Raw genomic sequence first — 23086 nt, forward strand, 5'->3', positions numbered from 1 at the left:
GACACAGTTTTTGTCTTCATCTCTTCTATTTTAGTTATACTTGATAAATTCATTTCCATGGTGACAACTGGCCGAAGTATGTTAATACTGAAATATTTACAAATTTATTGAAAGCATTTTTCAACAATACAAAAGAACTACATGTATCCTTGCTGAAGAGCACACTACACTTCAACTCTCATTTCCATTAAACTATGATAAAAAAGAAAACAGACACAGACATAGATAAGTGATGCAAAACTAAATTCAGAAGAAAAGTTTTGGAATATCTGAAAACAGGATTAACAATCCAATTATTTGGCAAGTAAAATAAATCAATTCTACAACAAACTGTCAGGTTTAATGAGAATGTTTAACAATTGTGATTCTGAACAAGGCAAGTTGCAATGAAGGGGGCTGACGAGGACATTAAAAAGAACAAAGTTTACTTTTTCCGGACACAGAAGCATTTCTTAAACATAACTGCATAAACTGTAAAATATTACATCAAAATATGAGATGTGGAGTGACGGACTGAGAACTTATTTACCACAGAAACTATGGACAAAACCAAATAATTACAAACCACAAACACAAGAAGTAATCTACAACCATTTTAGACCTTTTTACACCAAACCTCTATATGAATATGTAAAATATATATGCCATCAATTTCTACACTCTTATCAACATTGGTATAGAGCTTGCATAGTGGTTAGAAGGATAGATTTCTTCAAGCAGAACTTACGAAGTATGAATTGTCTTTTATAAAATCTTTGCAAAATTTTTTACATGATGCTGTATTCTAAGCTGCTAATTCATTTATTTTTTCCTACCAACAGAGACTCCATTTCCTCTTAATTCTAGGCAATGCTCGGAACAATGTGACACAAACTGAACCTCCAAACAGAATGGTTGCTGCTAGTTTATAAACAGTGATTAATATTTGGGAAATGCCACAGCTAAAACCCCTCCACCGTTCAGCAGGCAATAAATGTTTTGAAATGCTTTTGCTGCGTAAATGGCCGATTACAGAAAAATTTCCTCAGAGCTAGTCTTTTAAGCTTCTTACAGCAAACTGTCCTCAGCATTAATATGTACATTCTCCTTATAGCTTCTCATCGTTTTCCTCCACAAATTCCTTCTTGATATGCAGCGAATGAGAACAGTTCTCAGAATAAAAGTACAAAACTACAATTGATCATATTTAAAAGTTTCAATGAAATACAAACATTCTTCTAGAGAGATATACTTTAATTATAATTTTTGTACATGTATGATCTTTTATCTTGCAATCGACTAAGAGAGCAGGAAATCCTATAAAAAATGAACTGTTGCTACTGTCTTCTTCAAACACAACTTTAAAGACTTGATTTCAAGCTTTCATAAAAAGCACAAAATTGTAGTATATTAGAGTACCTTTTTTGAAGTTTCATAATTTCATATTGTTTTAGGAAACAGTGTCCGCTTACCACAAGCTTTGTCCATACAAGTTTATTTCAATAACACTTGTTCCTGCAAGAGTGATTAATCACCATGGACAGAACACTGACTGTGGCTAAATCTTAGTCTGTGTCTTATCACAAGATTGTCATTTTCAAAACCATTTCTTCTTCCCTCTTCTTTGATCCAGTGTCCTCATTGTCGTAATGTATGCCACTTTTATTTTAACCAAATAAGTTATATATCAAAGCCAAAGTGGTTCAGTGACAAGTATATACATGTGCATGTATACACATATGAACATGAAATAAAGACAATTTCCTGGTAAGTCATTCCCATAAAACACTTCTCTGACGGGCAGTGTCAATACAAATCAACTGTTGACAACAACTGAGCATACTTCAAAGTTGAAAATATCATTTATCTGATCTCCCACCGCACAAGGAAGCCAAACAAGAAACAAAACGTACATAGCACAGAGTTTACTGGCAATATGGTAAAATTACAGACATGTTTGTATAGCACCTGAACCAATGGTGTATCCGTTTGGAGAAGGGGGATTGACAGCTGAATTAATGATTGTCCAATTATCTTTTCATTTTAAAAGAATCCTCACCCTCCCTCGAAAGGTGAATCTGACATTTCTAATATGTTGCTGTTTTCAATTCCTGAGAATAAATGGGGGTCGAGATGTCTAGGGATGGGGGTTTCCCCACCCTTGCCGCACGTTACTGATTTCAACCCTACAACGTACATCCCATACACCTAGCTTCAGGCGTTCATTAAAATGTTACATCACAGTGTTTTTCAGTTAAAACTGAACATTTACCGATACAAGGAAATGTTGCATACCTGCAAGTGAGGCTTACTGCAGACAACCAAGTGATTGAAATCCTCAGCACAGCAATGACAAATATTTCTTGATTTCTTTTCCCATTTTTGTTGTGAAGAGATGAAATGTTCCATCTTTGAAACAATCAATGTGTTCTGTTGTCATCTGTTTCACCAAAACTTGTGAACAACAAAATGCCTATCTTTGCCTTCTGTTTTGTGCAATCCAAGTCAAAGAATTCATAAATACCTGATGCCTTGCAATGTTTCCAAGATGATAATGTTCTTTTTTGGAAAAATAAACAAAGAAATTGTTTGTACTAAAGAGCCAGAAATAGTGACTTGAAGTTAGCCAAAATCCAACATTCTTCCATCAGCTGTTAATTTTATGATGAAATATGTATTTTTATTTCTATAAATATGTAAACAGCCAAGAAAGAAAAGCATTTTTTAGAGGCTGATTTTGGAAGCCATAAAATGAATATTAAAATTTACAAGCTACAAAAATAGGCACAATTTGCAAACAATCTATCAACATTCAATTGCGGAGACTGACAGCAATGTACATGTAATTGTAAGTTCTATTACAAAAAGGTAAACTATGGTTTATTTTTATGCACAGACTAATTATCAAAGCCTGATCGTCCAGGGGATTCCCCCAAAAGCAAAACAAAGCAAGATGTAATCAGCTTTATTCTTCTACAGTTACCACTGTACTGTGTTCCTTAGAGGTCAACTCAGTGCGTTGTGGAAACTTTTTCAACATCATAAGGAAGCACTAGACAATTGAAAGCATTCTGCCCATCAAATCATTCCTTATTTACTCTGTGTATGCTTGGTCTTACAAATACTATGCACAATAAACACTCAGTGGGTAGGTATACAAAATGTAAGAGCTTTGACTGAATTCAGTCTGTACAGCATGTGTAGGTAGACAGAATGGAAGAGCTCATTATTTTCCATTATACAATGCCAACACTCCAGTGACCTTTGTCGTGCTTTTTTGAACCTGTACTAACAGAAATCTACATACATGTACATGTCCAGTCATTATCTTAAGCTGTGTGTTCACGTGGGTTCAGAGTAACTTTTTCTTTGGTAGAACTTTGAAGTCAGATCTGTTAAGATGCATCACTGGAGATAGGGTTGGTTTGTTAGTTATAATGTTTGCCTGCAGCTGTAGCATTCAGGACTGGGTGTTGTAAATAAACATTGCTCCCACCAGATATGATAGGGAGATTGTTGTTACGATGATAATTGATTAAGTGGCTTACACTCTCAAACTCTCGGTCTTTTGTTCTGACCTACATCAAAGACAAAACCAAAATATCACATTATTAGTAACATGCATCTTATCTTGATGTAAAGAGATTTGAACTGTCTCATGATAAGCTGTGTTCTTCAACAAACTTCAATGATGCTAACTTACCTTCCCTTGAGGATCCACCAATAGTAAATGTTTCGGTTGACCACTCAGCATTCCACTCAATACATACTGTCCTGGAGTGGTTGTACTTTCTCGCACTAAGAAATCACCATCTTCTTCCAGTAATGCTTCACCAATCTTACGAGTCATTGGACCGTGAAACCACTCTTCATCAAGAATGGACTTCTTGGGCTGTGTGGGAGTGACATTAGCTGGCTGGTTGTTGCGTTGTGGTAACCCAACTATGGGAGAACCACTTCGGGGTGGGGTTCCTGATGTAGGTGGGGGAGGTGGTTTGTGAGTTGGAGGAGGGGGTATCCGTGGTTTTGCAAGGGACTGTGCTGGGGGTGTGGCTTGCTGAACAGGAGGGGATTTTCTTGGTTGGGGAACAGGAGGCTGGGCAGAGTTAGTGAATTGTGGAGGGGGCGGTACTGACACTGGTTCACGGGGGAATGACGCAGCAGGATTGAATGGTTCTAGAAATAAATCAGGAAAAAACAAGAATGCAATCAATAAGCCATTGCATACTTATTAATTCAAGACTGTCTGTCATGGCATACATGTCCATTGTTCAACCTCTTACCCATATCAAAGGCGTCTACAACTGGTGATGGTTGATTCTGACCATTGTGTGAAATGCCAAGGTCAAGTGGCTGGTTAGGAGTAGGGATGTTGTATACCCCGTCTTGAGAGTCCATGTCAGATGGTACTAATGGCATCTTAGGATTATCATAGTTAGCTGTGTCAAATCTTGGCTCATCATAAATGGTGTTGCCACCTGTAAGAAAACCACATTTTTAGGGTCAAACTTTTATAACAAATTTGAAAAGCTGTTTCCTACAAGACATTAAAAATGAGCATTGCTAATGCATGCTGTCAAGTTGAATACCTAGTCATGACACCCAACCTAGAACTAAGAATTCAAAACTTATCAACCCAAATTGTAGGCCTTTGGATGGATTCCATTCCAAAATTAAGACACGACTTGAGCAGCTTTTCTTGATTTACTCTCCTACCGGTACTTATAAACTCCTTTCAAATTTGTAAATTTCTGACAAAAACATTGTACAATTCTGTTGTATTTAAATCTGAGCACAGGAAAAGAAGTACAGGACTTGTTTTTTCTGTGACACAGTGGTACATGTATGTTCAAAGAATGTCACTAGCAATCATGCATTCTAGTAATACATGCCTTACCAGCATTCTTTGATGGTTTATGCAGTTATTTACCCACAATTAACTTGTTATAACTACTAAATAGGCTTAACTTCTGTGAAACACTAAGCAGGCTTTCTTTAATTTTGGAATGAAAGGTTTAATATGTTTGCAACGTTATAACAGGAAAATTGACAATTTCATTTCATGCACAGACAAGCATACAAAACTCACTGTTCGTCTGAAAATCCTGCAATTCAAATAAAATGCAACTTTGTTAGTTTGCGTAGGAAAGAAAGGGATGAAAAGGTGTTGTTATGGGGGTCCAGAAAAAAGTTTGCAAATCATGCATATGCAAATAAAAAAATTGACATGGCCAATCCACAGTCAAAATGTAAAGTTTGTACCATTTCCTATATGGGAATGGAGGTGCACGTAGCATGTTTATGTCTTGCATATTTAACAGTAAATCATGCATATGAATATTAGATGACACGATACATCCTGCTGGGTAAATTACATTCAGCAACTCATGCATATGCAAATGAGCCTCAATGCAGCCAAGCTGGAGAGAGAGACAAGTGACCTTTGTGGGGTTTTGATTTGCTGCTCTTTCTGCTTCGGTTCCAAGGAATTCTCAAGTTGTCGTAGCCTGCTTCCAAGATTCCTCGCCAGTCAGGGCTATTGCTCTTGAGCTTGGTAATCTCATTAACTTTCTTATTTGGCAGATTCTGAGGGGGGTTGTCATAGAACAGTGGGGTACAACGCTTGAAGTGCTTGACTTGGGATGCCTTTTTATCACAGACTGATTGGACAGTTGTGATTTCTGAGCTGGCTTGGCCTGTGTGGTTGTCTTGACTGTGAACCCTGCGGACTACAGCGTGGAATGGTGTGATTAGGGTTGGTGGTAGGATGAAGAGAGAAAGAAGAGAGAAAGAAGATTGTGTTGATGGAGGCAAGCTATTAATCTATCAAAATCAGAAGCTGAATAGAGATGTGTTAAATAAAACAGATGCACATTATCACAACTACATACTGAAAGATATTAAGATCTTAAATTTCCCACTTTTTCGGTTTGAAAAGCAACTGAAAGATGAAGTGAGCTACAGAGCAAACAAAGGAGGCACCTGAGTGAACCACTGCTTGTTGTACTGTATGTAGGTTCTGATATGAAATTGAAGTGAAATCTTTATAAAACTAAACGGTACACATTGCAATTTTGGTTACTTGACCTTACTTCGAAATGATTCAAGTCAAAATTAATGAAGTTTTCAGCTACTTTATGTCTTGTCTTTGCCAAACCTCAAGGCCAAACACTGTTTTACATGTATTTGGTTAACATCAACACCACAGAAAGGTATCTTTTAAAGTAGGGAAAGAAAGATAATCTTAAGATTGTTGCACATGAAGGATTTGGGTTACGAATGACGCCAGCTGGTCTATGATGCTATTTCTTTGGAGCTTTCTACCTTCATTCCAGTTGCCTACCTTACAAATGGCAAAGACTACCAGTAAGTCAACACAAAACCCTGTGCATACTGTGAGGAATTCCTTCAGAGAAGGGTCATGATGTGATTAGTACAATTGCCTTCTGGATTCACACGAGTGAATACGCTAAGGTCATGAGATCCTCTTTTTATTGGCCATCAGTAGAATCTGGTTCTACATACCTTGATTACTGAGAGGATTATCCAGTACTGGTGCTTGTGGTGTATCATCAATATCCAGCAGCTTACCCACGGCTGGTTGTCGCTCGTTGTTGTACTGTTCCCTACCTTCAAACCCACCCTCGCGATTGTCGTAAACTGGGGGAGCTGAGGGCTTGGCTGCACCCAGAGGTTGGTAGGGGTGATTATCCTGAGGACATAACAAGGTCACCACATGCTGTAAGTTTCTCTTGGAATATTTGACAATACTACATACATGTATGTTCTCTGTTAGGTTCATTCTTTTATGCCCTGTGATTAGCATAATAAGTCAACACTACATGCAATTGACATGACAGGCTGAATAACCTTTCAACTACTCACTGTGATGCAATCCTGTGTCATTTCCATAAATTTTTTTTGGTTTTTTAGAAATATAAATGCTTACACTCGAAAATAGAAAAAGAAAATCAGTATTACTTGAACACAGGAATGGAGAGTAAATCAGATGAAGAGCAAACTCAGTAAGTACACAAGTGTACTGCCTAACTCTCCCATGTAAACGTTTATCATTCTCCAACTTTCAAGCAGTTGGAATGACCATATTCTCAGTGGAATATCCGAAGTGTTCTGTGTTTTGAGAGGCATTCCCAAAAGATTCAGTGTCCACAAACAAGACTACTTACTGGCACGTTTTGGCATTTCATGTACTGGCCAGGAGGGGGCGGAGGAGGAAATGGTTCCTGTGGGGGGAGGTTAGTAAACTTGCTGATGTCATTGTAATATTCAGGGTCATCACCCCATGCAGACTCTTCCTCACCAAAGATCGGCTCCGCCAACCTGGATGTCAACAAAATATAGACAATATTTCATTGGATAGTACTGATGAACATTTAATCTATGCTCCGCCAACCTGGATGTCAACAAAATATAGACAATATTTCATTGGATAGTACTGCTGAACATTTAATCTATGCTCCGCCAACCCGGATGTCAACAAAATATAGACAATATTTCATTGGATAGTACTGCTGCACATTTAAACTATGCTCTGCCAACCTGGATGTCAACAAAATATAGACAATATTTCATTGGATAGTACTGCTGAACATTTAATCTATGCTCCGCCAACCTGGATGTCAACAAAATATAGACAATATTTCATTGGATAGTACTGCTGCACATTTAAACTATGCTCTGCCAACCTGGATGTCAACAAAATATCAACAATATTTCATTGGATAGTACTGCTGCACATTTAAACTATGCTCTGCCAACCTGGATGTCAACAAAATATAGACAATATTTCATTGGATAGTACTGCTGAACATTTAAACTATGCTCTGCCAACCTGGATGTCAACAAAATATCAACAATATTTCATTGGATAGTACTGCTGAACATTTAATCTATGCTCCGCCAACCTGGATGTCAACAAAATATAGACAATATTTCATTGGATAGTACTGCTGCACATTTAAACTATGCTCTGCCAACCTGGATGTCAACAAAATATAGACAATATTTCATTGGATAGTACTGCTGCACATTTAATCTATGCTCTGCCAACCTGGATGTCAACAAAATATAGACAATATTTCATTGGATAGTACTGCTGCACATTTAATCTATGCTCTGCCAACCTGGATGTCAACAAAATATAGACAATATTTCATTGGATAGTACTGCTGCACATTTAATCTATGCTCTGCCAACCTGGATGTCGACAAAATATCAACAATATTTCATTTGATAGTACTGCTGAACATTTAAATTATGCTCCGCCAACCTGGATGTCAACAAAATATAGACAATATTTCATTGGATAGTACTGCTGAACATTTAATCTATGCTCCGCCAACCTGGATGTCAACAAAATATAGACAATATTTCATTGGATAGTACTGCTGCACATTTAATCTATGCTCCGCCAACCTGGATGTCAACAAAATATAAACAATATTTCATTGGATAGTACTGCTGCACATTTAATCTATGCTCTGCCAACCTGGATGTCAACAAAATATAAACAATATTTCATTGGATAGTACTGCTGCACATTTAATCTATGCTCCGCCAACCTGGATGTCAACAAAATATAGACAATATTTCATTGGATAGTACTGCTGCACATTTAATCTATGCTCTGCCAACCTGGATGTCAACAAAATATCAACAATATTTCATTGGATAGTACTGCTGCACATTTAATCTATGCTCCGCCAACCTGGATGTCAACAAAATATAGACAATATTTCATTGGATAGTACTGCTGAACATTTAAACTATGCTCTGCCAACCTGGATGTCAACAAAATATAGACAATATTTCATTGGATAGTACTGCTGAACATTTAAACTATGCTCTGCCAACCTGGATGTCAACAAAATATCAACAATATTTCATTGGATAGTACTGCTGCACATTTAATCTATGCTCCGCCAACCTAGATGTCAACAAAATATAAACAATAATTTCATTGGATAGTACTGCTGCACATTTAATCTATGCTCCGCCAACCCGGATGTCAACAATATAAACAATATTTCATTGGATAGTACTGCTGCATATTTAATCTATGCTCCGCCAACCTGGATGTCAACAAAATATAAACAATATTTTATTGGATAGTACTGCTGCACATTTAATCTATGAACCTATAAGAAATCCAAACATGAGGTTTTGCTTTTTATGTAGTTGTAGTATTGTATTGTCTTTGATATTCAATTTTGTTGAGTTATGAGGGTGTGTCACTGTATACCTGTGCACCATTAGATCTGATTTACACAGATTCAGATGGGAACTTTTTCCTGAAATTAAAAACGCTTCAAGAAAAAAAAAAAAAGTAAATGTGGATTTCCATAGACTTTTAGAAACAAGATTTTAATACAAGCCATCTTTAAAAGAATCTTCCTGCCAAATATTTGAAAGGCACCTTTTGTTGTTTCAGCCAAATCGCCCTCTTACCTGTCAGGAGCATTGACAGCCTGTGGAGGGTTCTTCAGGTAATCTTTGAATCGAATCTCAAATGCCTGGCCAATGGTTGTGATGGTATCTTGGGCCAGACCTCCAAGGCATTCAAGAATATGACAGGCTACGGGTGAAACAAAACAAAGAAATCAAAGGAATGGAGGTGGAGCAGGGGACACTGGACCCAAAGCAAGCAGGTACTGGCTTCATAGCTAAGGTGTAAATGTTATTCTTACAGGTTCTTTGGGAAACTACAAAAGGAATAGGAAAAATGTCTATTTCTATAATATGTGGAAATTTCCTGGGTGACTATTTCATTGATACACATTCCTGATTTAACACAATGTAGTCCTGAAACTAAATACCTCAGGAAATGCATGATTAACATTGATTGATCGCAATTAAGGTCTTCTAAATGGAGCAATGAAAACAGTGCAGCAGGACAAAATCAACATTTCCACCATGACACAATTAATTTAATGGGAAGGATTACAATTCCTAGTATAAATCTCCCCCAAAACCTCTGTAAACTGGAAAGTGACTGTTACCTCTTCCATTGACTGGATCTTTACCAACATAAGCAACATAATCTGCTGTTTCCTGAAAGTAAAACAGAGAACAGAATACCAAATTGGATACTAGCACCATTGGACAGTACCTCAGCATAAATTCATAATTATTGTGGTTATAATACGGAGATGTCTTGTTTGGGTTGTACAGTGGTACTTTATTTGACTTTCTCTTTGCTGTACCTGGTTGGAATACACCCTGGTACACCATGTGGATTGCTCTCTTGGTCTCTGCATGAACAGATGAGTTATTGTCCTTTCAAAAAAGGAACTCTTAGATTTCCTTCAGCTCTTAGAACTGACGTCTTTATTCAAAGGAATTTCTATGTTGCGTACTGAAATTTTCACAAAAATGAAGAAATTCTCTGCTATGTATAAATCGATATAAACCCAAATTCCCAAATTCTACACTGAAACCAATACTTACTGCATCTCCTCCTGAAGCAAATGAGATTCCTTGCATCTGATGGCTGGCAATAACCTACACATGCAGCGAAGGACAAACGTTACAGGTAAGGTACATGTACTTGCAAGCTTCTATTATAATATTCAACAGTTATGGATCATTTACTTCAGGTTCAAATAAAATATCTTTTGCACGATACCACACAATCATGATGCACTTGGAAGTGTTTTGATTAACGTAAATTGTTAAAATGGTTGATGGTCAATTATATTGAAAGTGGAGTCTCAAAATGACAACACTGTTGAAATTTTTCTTTCACATTAACATCTCCAGGAATTTTTAAGAACCATCCTGAATCTACTGCAATCTAATGCTGTGCAATGAGCTCATCTTTGCACTAAAGATTTGGCCATGAAGCCTCATGGTATACATGTAGTATGTACATTCCTGAATCCATCAAAGACTGTCAAACCAGGCAATGGATTCTTACAAGCTTACATGGCCAGGTGTGGTCAAAGTTAACAAGCAATCAATGGTGTCTAGGGAGTGAAAACACAATTACCACCCTGACCAGCTTCACAATCACAAATACATGTACTTTGAATTCAGCAGATGCCAGACATGTACATGTATGTTCTTCATGGTTCTGGCTTCATGACACGTGCACCCGTACATAAACATTCAATGATCCATGTTTCATAAATTTCTTCCGATGGCTTTCCTATTACCGTACATACAGGTATTGTCATTGCTACAGGAATACTCAGGTTACAAGAATTAATCACCATACCACCTGCTTATTGAGATCTGTCGGAGTAGCCATGCATAACGGCAAATCTCTCATTTCATATGACAGGGACATATACACTGTAATCCATCAACCATAACAAAATCTATGTACCGGTAAGTTGTGACAAGAGTGCCTTATGAAAAGATGACAATCCACACTTTTCAAACGGTCTTGGTTTGATTGAAGAGAAGGATTGTCCAAAAGTGACACTAGTGTCTGATGCACAGGTCAAAGATTTCTGCACACTAGAAGTGATTTGCAAAAATCATCAGAGAAACTAAAGGTTAGGCACAACATTATGTTTGTGACTTTAACTACTCTGTACATGCCCATTGGAAGCCACAGCCTAGGGGCTGCAGCCACTTCTCACAGACGTGACCACAGCAAATTGATTTAGAAATGGCTTCATACTTGTAAGCATAGTGCCCAGAGCCACTAAATGTACACAGCCAATATACTGAATTCACAACCTGTAGGATCAACCCTTCCATGCATGACCTATGGACTACAGTAAGATCATTTTGGCCAACACTTTCTATCAACATTCATTGTTGTACCCAAGCTCATGTGCTTGCTGTTCAAGATCACAGTCTCAGTTCTGTGCCCATTTAAATGAAAATAAGTGGTATCCCTTGCCTTCCTTGTCCCTAACATACATTTACATGCAGGCATATCCATGATGAAGAGACTGCAAGCCAGTAAATTTATACATAAAGTGCAAGTCTTTAATAAGCTGGTGCTATAAGTAAGGAAGTTATGCTACTTCCATATTTATACCTGGCCTGTTTCCATGATTGTCAGAGTGATACTAGATGTTGAGATAGTCAGGTTGACATTAGCTCTTCCAAACTGGATGTTTGGAACATCACCCAGAATCTTATTCACAGCTTTGCTACCCTGCACAAAACAAAAGAGACATGAGTTCACAACTCAGGTCATTCCTTTAATCAGAGAGACATGAGTTCACAACTCAGGTCATTCCTTTAATCAGAGAGACATGAGTTCACAACTCAGGTCATTCCTTTAATCAGTAATACTAGTAAACGGCAGATTGATTGGACATGTATGACAGCAAGTACAGTAGGACATGAGGGTTACATGTATGTTCACAAGAAGCTCCACAGTTATTACCTTCTTTTTTCTGTTGCATCTGAAGCCTGCTGCGTCACACACTCTGAAGATGGCTTCTCTAAAATTAAAAAAAAAGACAAAGAAAATAAGTGTCTTGTTCTTAAGTTTTAAAAGATTTTAAGCTTTATAATTTCCTGTATAACTGCATCACTCAGTGTTTTCCATGACACGGAATTTTAGCAGGACAGCAGACACAGTGCTAACATGCTGTAGCATGGAAGTCTGGTATTCAAAAGTTGAAGTTTTTGGGGGAAATCTTCTTGGATGAGGTATTTATGCCCAAAAGTTTTATGGGGACAATGTAATTAAGATAAACTGGTTCTCAATGTGACAAAGTGAAAACGTTATTACAAGTACCAGGGAGATCGGAACCAGTCAAGACTTTCATGAATACAACCAATTAATGCATAACCTCTATAGTTTTATTGCGTGAATGTATAATATTAAATGTTGCATATACATGGTTTGCATTCATATCTATTTATGTTACAGTTTTACTGGTCAATATTAACGGTGACACACTCTTCAGTTTCATTCCACAGCAGTAAACTTCTTCGTACTTCAACTGTAAAAACAGAGGAGAATGGGAAAAAAGCCAACCCAAAAAAACATAGCGAGGTAGTGAAAATTTCAGTGGGGTGGCAAAATTTTGGCAGGGCAGCATAAAAATTTTGGCAGGGCAGCCCTGTACAAACTCTCATGGAGACCACTGATCATTTAAAGTAGACATACAGTTTGTACATGATCATACATGTACATGGAAACATGGACAACCCATGCATTATCAATTCACACCATAAACCTCACCTGTTTTGATTTGTCTAGTGTACCATTTGCTGTGATCCTACAAAAATGAAAGTTGCAGCCACAATCAATGGATTTGCTACCAGATCATTACAATGATGATCATGAAAGGTACTGGTACGTACAAAAAACCTGAGTCAGTCTGTCAAATGCACTTTTTTAGTCAACTGAATCTAACAAATGACTTACATGTAACAATAGAGACTGCAGGCATCACAATATGCAGACTGAGCATACATGTACATGTACTGGACACTATAGAAGAGTTCTTTAAGGTGGAACAAAGTCTTCATGACTTCCAAGAAGCATATGTGACCCAACATGCCTGAGAATGAATGCCACCAAGGGATGAGGATGTAATGGCCTCAAGTCTTCCTTTGAGTGGTAGTAATTGGACCCTGACCTTTGTAGGAGGGCATTAAATCAAGTTACCAGGATGAAAGCCATCGAAATGGAAGTCTATAGAAAAGAGGAAAGTCTGCGGAGCTTTTTTTCTAAAATATACTGGTACCTCAGAATTGTTCCACAATTTTTGTGATTTATAAAGAAATTACATGTAGGTAAGCGTATTTTTTGGGAGTGAAAGGTTCTTGTACACTTTGCATAAGCCTGTGTATTACATAACTTTGAGACTGCAGGGTACTGGTAGTTTTATCGTACTTCATTGGGCTATGCCAGTTACTATTCCAGTCCAGTAAATTTTTATCAGGTATTGGCCCTTTCCTCCAGTTTTCTCCCACAAAATTTCACCCCTGCAATGCACACCATGAGATAGAGGAAGAAGCACCAAGTCTCACCTACATAGCATGAACCGGTATATAGCATGAACCGGTACATAGCATGAACCGGTACATAGCATGAACCGGTACATAGCATGAACCGGTATATAGCATGAACCGGTACATAGCATGAACCGGTATATAGCATGAACCGGTATATAGCATGAACCGGTACATACATGTAGCATGAACCGGTATATAGCATGAACCGGTACACAGCATGAACCGGTACACAGCATGAACCGGTACACAGCATGAACCGGTATATAGCATGAACCGGTACATAGCATGAACCGGTACATAGCATGAACCGGTATATAGCATGAACCGGTACATAGCATGAACCGGTATATAGCATGAACCGGTATATAGCATGAACCGGTACATACATGTAGCATGAACCGGTATATAGCATGAACCGGTACACAGCATGAACCGGTACACAGCATGAACCGGTACACAGCATGAACCGGTATATAGCATGAACCGGTATATAGCATGAACCGGTATACAGCATGAACCGGTACATACATGTAGCATTTACCGGCACATAGCATGTACATGTACATTTCACTCAGTTCTGCACCCTTCTTACACTGCATAAGAAACTGTGGTCAATCCTCATCAAAAAGTTCACCAATTTATGTATCAACAAAAGATTCTGTGATGGTTGGGGTAACCTGGGCAACACCTTTGGATCATTCCTCCATCTTTGGATGATCCACAAAAATTGGCCTTGTCATTAGTTACCAGGAGTTGTGCATACATGTACCCTACATGTACAATGTACATGAATGTTTGTATGTGTAATGTACATGGCAGAGCAAAATGTTAGGACAATTCAGGATTTAAGAAGACATCCAACTGTACTACTGGCTCAGTATTTTTATTTAGTGTCTAGGGGCCAAATACATGCATGTATATACGTGTTGTTTACACACACTGTGTGTTCACATACATGTACTGTACATTTTGCCCTCTGGCTAACCATAACATGTGAGGAAGGATGCTTGACAGGTGATCAGGTTTGTGTATATTAGGGTCCTTTGTTAGTCTGCATACAGGTAGATATTATAATCAGGAATAACAGAAGTCTTGTACTTGATGTACAATGTACATGTACGGGTACACGTACATGGAGTATTTGACAATGTATTGCAAACTTCTCCAGAAAAATCACAATACAAAGGTTAACATACATGTACATTCAAGGAAGTAGCCCAGCACAATTCATACAAGAATTATGCACACATTTCTGTACTGTTTTTAATAATGTTTCAAGAATTTTTAACTGCTTTTTTACCATAAGGGTTGACATAGTAAAGTTACATATAATTCATCAACATGCGACAATTTCTTGCTGATGCACATGTACATGTACACTAGCACACATTTTGAATCGGAGGATTTTTTGTGCATGAAGATCTACACAGTTTGCTACATGTACGTAATTGTAGGAGATTGGTGCTTTTTCCAAGCAATATGGAATAAAATCTTAAGATAAGTGACTAATGTTCATTGGAAATGAGATTCAAGTGCACACATTTTAAACCCTGCTTTCTTTGTGTGTTGAAACAACTGCTTTATAGCTCTATGGTTGGAGCTACAGGTAAATCCTAACGGGAGTAGGATGTTGTGAGAAAGTCCAACCCCACAGTCTTGGTGTTGCTATACGTGTATTAATGGTAACTCAAAGCAAGGTCATATTTGCAAGAAACCTAAAGCCAAATTGCTGATATACTGATTGACTCCAAACTTCCACAGTTAATTTAATTGGTTTGTCACGAGGGTGTAACTGCTATCCATTCCAGATCCAATTCTTAGCAAGTCTCGACAATGGGTGTAACTCAAATAATTGGTAATTGAAATACCTTCTGCCAATTCCAACAGTAAAATTCAAGACATAACTTCTGTTTTCCATTTTCAAAACATCTTGTGTTAATTTTGCTTTCTTCTGATACCCGGTAAGAGAAGTCACCCTAAGAGAAAATGACCCTAATTTGAAAATGTAATTAGTTTAAAACACAGTCTGTTTAATGACTGAGTATTTACGTAAATTCAAATCACTTACTTTGTAACTTGGCCCCTCATTTCAAAGGGTAGTGTTCTCATTGATTGTTTGACTTCAATGCATCCGACATACTGAAAAAGAGGAGATAAATCAATCTATTATCAAAAGGAAATAGCGCTTAATACATCATGGTCCTCTTCAATATCCTGTCTATTCAGGATGAAATGTGGGAATCTTGGAACACAGCTGGAGATACACACTGTGATTTCCATCTGCCAAGTGCCAGACATTCCAAGACACTTACAAAACTCCACATACCCCAAGGGTAGTCTGGTGTCTAGTCAATCTGTGTTGCACCCTGGGGTAAAAGTCTGGTATCTAAACTCTTTGATTCAGAAGGAAAAGTTCAAGGCCAACTGAACTCAAATGAACACCAATAAAACACCAAATCTTCAAATTGTTGTTAGTTTGTTTCACATACATGTAAGTTGGACAATTTGAAACAAAGTACACAGAACACATCTTCGTTCACTCCTCTATTTTAGTATTTTAGTTTTAGTTTGCTTAGAATCTACATGTACATGATGGCATCTTACTGATGTACACGTGTACGCCTGAGATGTTGACACGATCTCAGAGCAAAGACGTGACATATCGCTCAAGCGTTGACCCAATTTGCCAGACATTTTCTATTTTAAGAATCTGAGTCTTTTCATTACTTCACGTACAGGACCATGTGCATCAATGCATTTTTATTATACATAGATGTAAAAGCAAACTGTCATCAGAGCCATTTTAATTTGTGTATTTAAGACAAGATGAGCAAAACTGTGATGTTATCCGGAACCTCAAGGCTGCATTGATTTGTTCACCAAAAAAATGTCAGAGTATTTAAATTTTGCGGTCACAAATCTTCTCTTTGGCAATTCATGAATGTTTAAACAATAAGCCAGAAAGCAACCTTTTCTCCTTGTTCAAAGTTTAAACATGAAAATATGCCGACTGATTAGTGTCTTCCCTGATTTACAGTGACCTCCCTTGTCCCAAAAAACAACAACAAAAGCCTGGGTACATGTGAATGTTCGAAAAGTGCACTTTTCTCCTTGAGGATTTCAAATACTTTTCATGCATTGAAGCATCTTAAGTATAAAGATGCACAAAAAGTGAGAGTAAGAAAATTTACATGTATATTGCAAGCATCCTTCAAAAACACCTTTCAAGATAACTGTAACTTCTAAAAATTGGGTTTCCAAAACGTGCACATATTTATCACCTGAATTTTTAAAGGTTACTCCCCAAAAGAGAGGAACCGGTACATGTACATAGATATTCTCAATGTACACATGTACATGTACGCACATGTACAATGGGCTGACTATCCAAGTACAGTATCTCCTACTCACAATGTTTCATAGTTGATACATGTACATGTACACATACATGTGAGCTTTTGAAATTGAATAACACTGCAAATTTGGAAACAGTACCATGCATGTACAGATGTGTCCCAATAATTCAAGCTACACGTACTTGTACATACATGCACATCCATGTACGTGATGGAAACCAAACACTTCTTCAGTTTCAGTCTCTTTCTAGTGTTGAGAATGCAGTGCGATGTACAGAACATCCTTGTATCCTAGTACATGTATCCTGTGGATTTCAATTCCATGCTGAGATACACATATATGTGTACATGTATGCCATCAAATCTGCCCTTTCCTGTTTTAGAAATTGGATCACTGCTATTTCTTGCATGAGGAACACAAATGTATAGTTTGTTTTGAGATTGGTGGAGCAGGCCGTCCTTTTCCCTCACACAAGTAAAAGGTTATAATCAGATCTGTTAAGACAGTTTGCTTTCACATTTCCAAATGCATTCTTTTGTGGTAAAACACATCACAGGTGGTAGGAAAGTTTGTCCTTCTTCGATATTTGGGTGACTTTGGTCATTGTTCACATGCATTGTACATTGTAACGATACATATACCAGGGTATGCTGCAACTGCCAGACGTATTTCAAATCTAAAAGGATGAAATGGGCTCTAAATGTTCATGAACCAATCTACAATACAATCTTTTCACATAGCACATTTTCAAATGTTGTACTTCTTTATAAATTCATTAAGAATTTGTCAACATGGCACATTACTTACAGTGACACCGTAACACACTCCTCCATGCTTGACTTTCTCCTCTGAATGCAGCCATCCTTTCTGAGGTTTATTGACGAATGTTCCTGTCCTTGTCCATAATTCTTCATTGTGTCTCTGCCCAACTGTGTTAGGGCCTTTGTTCTTCTTAAAGTGGTTCATAATGATGACATTGACAAATGACTATGACATAGGAAACCTGTGTGAGCTGGAACTGTCACCTGTAAACAAAAATTCAAAAACCCCAAAACCCAGTTTCATAACCTCAAAAATGAGAAATTACAGGTACGTATTCAAAATTCAGTGAATTTCTGAATCCGGTACTGACACAAAACTGCTGTGAACAGACACTGACACTGATAACCAACTAAACATGTTCAGAGGAATAATCAAGGTTATTAAAACCTCAACTAATTCCCATGACTGTCGATCACATATGATGAACCAAATTACAGGTACCTTAGAGGTAATCATGTACACGTATGCACCTGCACAGGTAATCACTTAGGTGTTTACATTAAAAAATCGACAGTGCAACAGAAAATGAGTCTCCATTTCCAGTTAAAAACAATCAAACCCTTCCTTTTTTAGATAGAAATGTACATTATCACTCACTCCAACCCCTCCTGTTTGAAATACATGTAAACTGTCATACATGTTAGTTGTTCTTTTTGTTAAAACAGTAATAATGTTAGCAAGTTGCAATCAAAGTCAATGACATATTTCATCAATTTGAGAAAACTGCAAACTGTAAGAACCTGTACATCAAGAGTGAAGTGACCATCAAATACTTTGGACAAATTAATCTGATTTCTTCTTCAATTTACTAAACATGTACATTTTTAGATGCCACCTCCTTAAAAAACCTTAAAAATTTGCTGCTGAATAGGATGTCTAAATTTTCCACAGAAGGTACCCGTAAGCACATACAAGTGGGTGTCAATCTGTATTAACTTTAGTCAAGCTGACCATGAACTCCAAATAGTTTTCAGGTTACTGGATTTGAGTTTTTATAGCACTAGCAGACCATCCACTGTGTGCATAGTCCATGACAATGGCAATCACTTGATCAATGATTAAATGCACTACTGGCACAAACAAATTACAAACAGCATTTTCATATCTACAGTGCTAAGTTTGGTATTCCATGCAGTACATGTACAACGTACAGGTATTATTACAAAGCAACTTTGCCCTTTGACACAACTGTCACATCAAACCCACATACATGTACATGTACATGTACAATTGGTTCACAGATACATGTACAATGTACATGTATGTATTGTGTACATGTATACATCATACATGTCACATGTACATGTAAAACATGTAAGTTCCCGCGAGTCTGTACACTCCTCTTTTAGAAACTGAAATCAATCAAGTCCATGTAGATACATTTACAATGTTTTATCATGGGGAGCATGAACACTCCAAACGGCAACTTTTCGTTTTTGTCAAGGGACAAGACAGACCATTCATTCCTTGTCCTTCCCCACCCAAAAATCATGAAGGCAGAAACAGGGTCACAAACTTTATTTCCTCAAGACACGCACTAAATGTAGAATGAGCAATAAACCAAATCTAGACAGCATGCATCATCTCTGTGCAAGGAAATCTGTATTTATATATGAACCCAGTCCCCAATGTGTGGTATGGTTATTGTCCCTGTGCACACATGTGCGTGCGACATATGAGTACTGAGTGATCAAACTGAACCCTAAGCGCATTTGACAAGGAACATGTGCCGTCCATTAACCTGCATCAAGCTTTTTACCATACATGTACATGTCCTTCTAATATTCCATAAAAAATACTATACAGGGAAACTAAGAATGGATCTACGGTGCATACATGTATGTCATCCACCATCCACAAGAATCCAACTATCCACAATCCAACAACGGTATACTTACAATAAAAAAACTTAATGTGCTGTACATCAAAGAAGTCACAAATTTGGATTAGAAGTCTCCAAATCTAGTCTGATGGGTTGAAACAAACCAGTATTGGGTAAGTGCTTTGTATCGGTGGACATGTACATATACATGTACTGGTATACACAACTTACATGTAGTGATTTGATAAATGTAAGACTGCAAATGAATGGATGGCATGGGATAAATACATGTCTATTTACATGTATCAAGTCAGTTGAATTTGATAATTGCAGTGCTCAAGGTACATGTATCAGTCAGATGACTGATCACCATATGCTCCTTCTGTAATGTGCAAGCTTTATTTGCCAAATGTGATAAGTTTTACAATCAAATTTGCAAACACTAAGTTTTTGGGCCAAAAATTTTGACTTTCAGAAAAGCAAACATCATGCACTGTACAGTGTACAATATATGCGTGTACACTACAGGTGTCAATGTTTGCATGGCAAGTTAACCATGTTGCCAATGTTTGCATGGCAGGTTAACCATGTTGCCAATGTTTGCATGGCAGGTTAACCATGTTGCCAATGTTTGCATGGCAGGTTAACCATGTTGCCAATGTTTGCATGGCAGGTTAACCATGTTGCCATTGTTCACTTTTGCTGTTGTATCAGCACAACAACTAAATTTATTTTGATATTTGGAAAACTTACTGCATGAAACCTTCATCAGTTACTGTTCCATGTTTACACTGACAATGTGAATTTGTAATCACAAAGTGGAATTCAGACCTACCATGTGATGCAACCTCAGACTTTTATCTCTTAACAAAATCTTTCAGAGCAACAAGGGACACATCATGAAAAGAAACAGCAACATCCTGCCATGTATTGTACAAATCAACATAAAAACCATCATAAGATAATGCAGGATACATGTAGGTAAACAAATTCCCAAAACCCATAACTGGCGGGGATTGAACCCTAGCCTCTTGATATCCCCAGAACTGTGGGGCCACTTACTGTGAAAACCAATCAGACTTAGGGACTTTGCAAGACTGGTGACTGTCACGGACGATAGGCCTAAACTTATGCATACATGTATACATGTACAGTATTCTTGTGGTCGAACGTCCGGGAACTTCTGTACATTATTGAATAGCATGAAGGGTAAATTTACCCCTTGCCTACATGTTAAATGTTCGTAGTGACGTCACGCTGCCCGCGAGAATGTACCAATGAATGTACATACTTCTCTATGTACAATGTACGTACAGTGTATGTTGAACATAGCCTACAGGTACCTGAGAGTGGCAACGTTACCCCCAACTACAGTTGGTCCCGTCCCAACTAGAATGCTACATGTATAGTTGGGCCGGCCCAACTACATGTACATTATAGGGCAGCGCGGACATCTGGGATTCTCACAAAATTGCAGGTACCGCGCTGCGGGAAACAGCGACCATGGCGATGCACGCAGCCAGTCCAAGGATCAGGTTACACAATCTTTTCTTTGATCAGTATGTACGCGCGTGCTCGTTGCAGTTGTTTTCATTGGCGCGGTGTGGCTGCTACCCACAATATTGTGAAACTCCCAGATGTCCGTGCTGGCCCATAGCAGGGATCCAGAGTGCATATATGATACAAAATATGTGTCAAATTCACATTGTTTACAATGTCATGTCAGATGAAGTGCCATATTTTACTGTCAAGTGTGAGATGCATAAACTTGGAAAAGGTTGAGAGATTTTCAATAGGAATTGGTCAACAATAAATGGGCCAGCCTAACTGCAGCACTACATTTTGGAGAGACGCTACAGTTGGGGCGTACATGTAATGAATGATTAGTAATACATGTATTACTAATCATCTGATCGTGATTAATACCTGTGGCACTGACAATCGACTATCCTTGACATTCATGTTCTTTACAACTGCCATGCTTGCAATACCCATCACTGGCATCGGGCATGTCTGGCCATGCCCATGCTAGCGTTCGGCCATGTCGGCCCGAGCCTTGACATGAAGTTCAGGCCTAGGCCTAACATTACATTACAAAATCATACTGTCCGGCGTACATTTTTAAGTTCAACAGAATGTTTATTACTTACCCCTTAATGCTGCAGCACAATTTTGACGAGAAAATTTGAAAGAATATTCGCAGTTGATTAAGTGATCTTAAACTGAGTTAAAGTAAATTTATGACATTGGCAACGCTTCCCTCATGCATGCGTCAAAAGACCACACTAGCACACTGGGGAAAACAGGAAATATACTGGCGTCAAATGTCTTCTTCAACGTGTAGTTGGTGTCTGTGGTTCAGCTGAAACTGGGCTTGAGACGCCCTACATTTATGTGCCAAATTGACATTACAAATTGAAATCGAGATATTTCTATTTCACGATTAAAATAATGTTAACTTTGCACCTCTCTAAATAGAGATATATCTGTTTTGGGATTATGTTAACTTTGCACGCCATATTAAAAAGTTCAGACGAAGTTCATTGGCCGGAGGTAGGCATGATTGTTAAAGGGTGGGTGGGGATTGCCAGAAAGAGAAACTATTGGTTTCTCTGGTTTTCAAGGTAATCCCCTACCCCATTTCCATGGAGCCATCCGTCATTATCTTGCCAAGAGTGAAGAAAACTGTATAGCGAGGAAGGGTACTTCCTGAAGAGTATGGCACAAGCCTTGTACCTTTGTACTAAACTACTTTTTATGAGTTCAATAGCAACGTTATGGGGTTTTGAATGCAACCCAATAAGATCAGGGTACTTTTTGATGCAATTGAAACTTCTTCTTTTTAAATTAAATCTTTCTCAAAAAGCCGTCCGAACTGATTCAGACCTCTTTAAAACTTGCCCTGGGGTTTTAAGAACAAGTGATAAAATAAATGTTGAAAAAATCGAAGCTTTTCATTCGCCACCTTCTCATGCATTCTCCTCGCGACAACGATCCCGAACGACCTGTGCACGTACATGTTCGTGTGCGTCATACTGCGCATGCTTTGGGATGCCTCCATCATTTTCAGAGACAGGGATGTAGCTGCAGACAATTGATCTCCGTTAAAATGCAGATCAATGCTACAGACTGATAGAGGTTTTCCCCGGGTAC

The 23086-nt window shown here is 38.0% G+C and overlaps 1 protein-coding gene across 2 annotated transcripts; it reads right to left on the reverse strand.

Annotated features, from left to right (window-relative positions):
* Window positions 1-77: 77 nt before the first annotated feature.
* LOC110990360 (SHC-transforming protein 1-like) lies at window positions 78-22243 on the reverse strand. 2 transcript variants are annotated; one of them, XM_087136630.1, is made up of 14 exons: window positions 22084-22243; window positions 18097-18314; window positions 16001-16071; window positions 12347-12404; window positions 11993-12112; window positions 10447-10500; window positions 9999-10050; window positions 9448-9574; window positions 7167-7320; window positions 6505-6691; window positions 5421-5708; window positions 4263-4457; window positions 3683-4155; window positions 78-3557 (listed from the first exon to the last, which is right to left on the reverse strand). In XM_087136630.1, exons 2-14 carry the CDS (start codon window positions 18253-18255, stop codon window positions 3408-3410), a joined length of 2088 nt encoding a protein of 695 aa, XP_086992756.1. In that variant the 5' UTR covers window positions 18256-18314; window positions 22084-22243; the 3' UTR covers window positions 78-3407. The 2 variants fall into 2 exon arrangements, with proteins under 2 accessions (XP_086992756.1, XP_086992757.1); XM_087136631.1 differs by lacking the exon at window positions 5421-5708.
* Between the last annotated feature and the right edge of the window lie 843 nt (window positions 22244-23086).

Source organism: Acanthaster planci, linkage group LG05 (assembly GCF_054643075.1).
Source record: "Acanthaster planci isolate LZ-2023a linkage group LG05, COTS_SCS, whole genome shotgun sequence".
In the NCBI taxonomy this organism is placed as follows: Eukaryota; Metazoa; Echinodermata; class Asteroidea; order Valvatida; family Acanthasteridae; genus Acanthaster; species Acanthaster planci.

Coding starts and splice junctions, on each gene's coding strand:
- LOC110990360 (XM_087136630.1), bottom strand. CDS start 18,255: ATGAACCACTTTAAGAAGAACAAAGGCCCTAACACAGTTGGGCAGAGA. Junction 12,113..12,346: donor GATGCAACAGAAAAAAGAAG/GTAATAACTGTG, acceptor TGTTTTGTGCAG/GGTAGCAAAGCTGTGAATAA. Junction 6,692..7,166: donor TGAAATGCCAAAACGTGCCA/GTAAGTAGTCTT, acceptor TTATGTCCTCAG/GATAATCACCCCTACCAACC.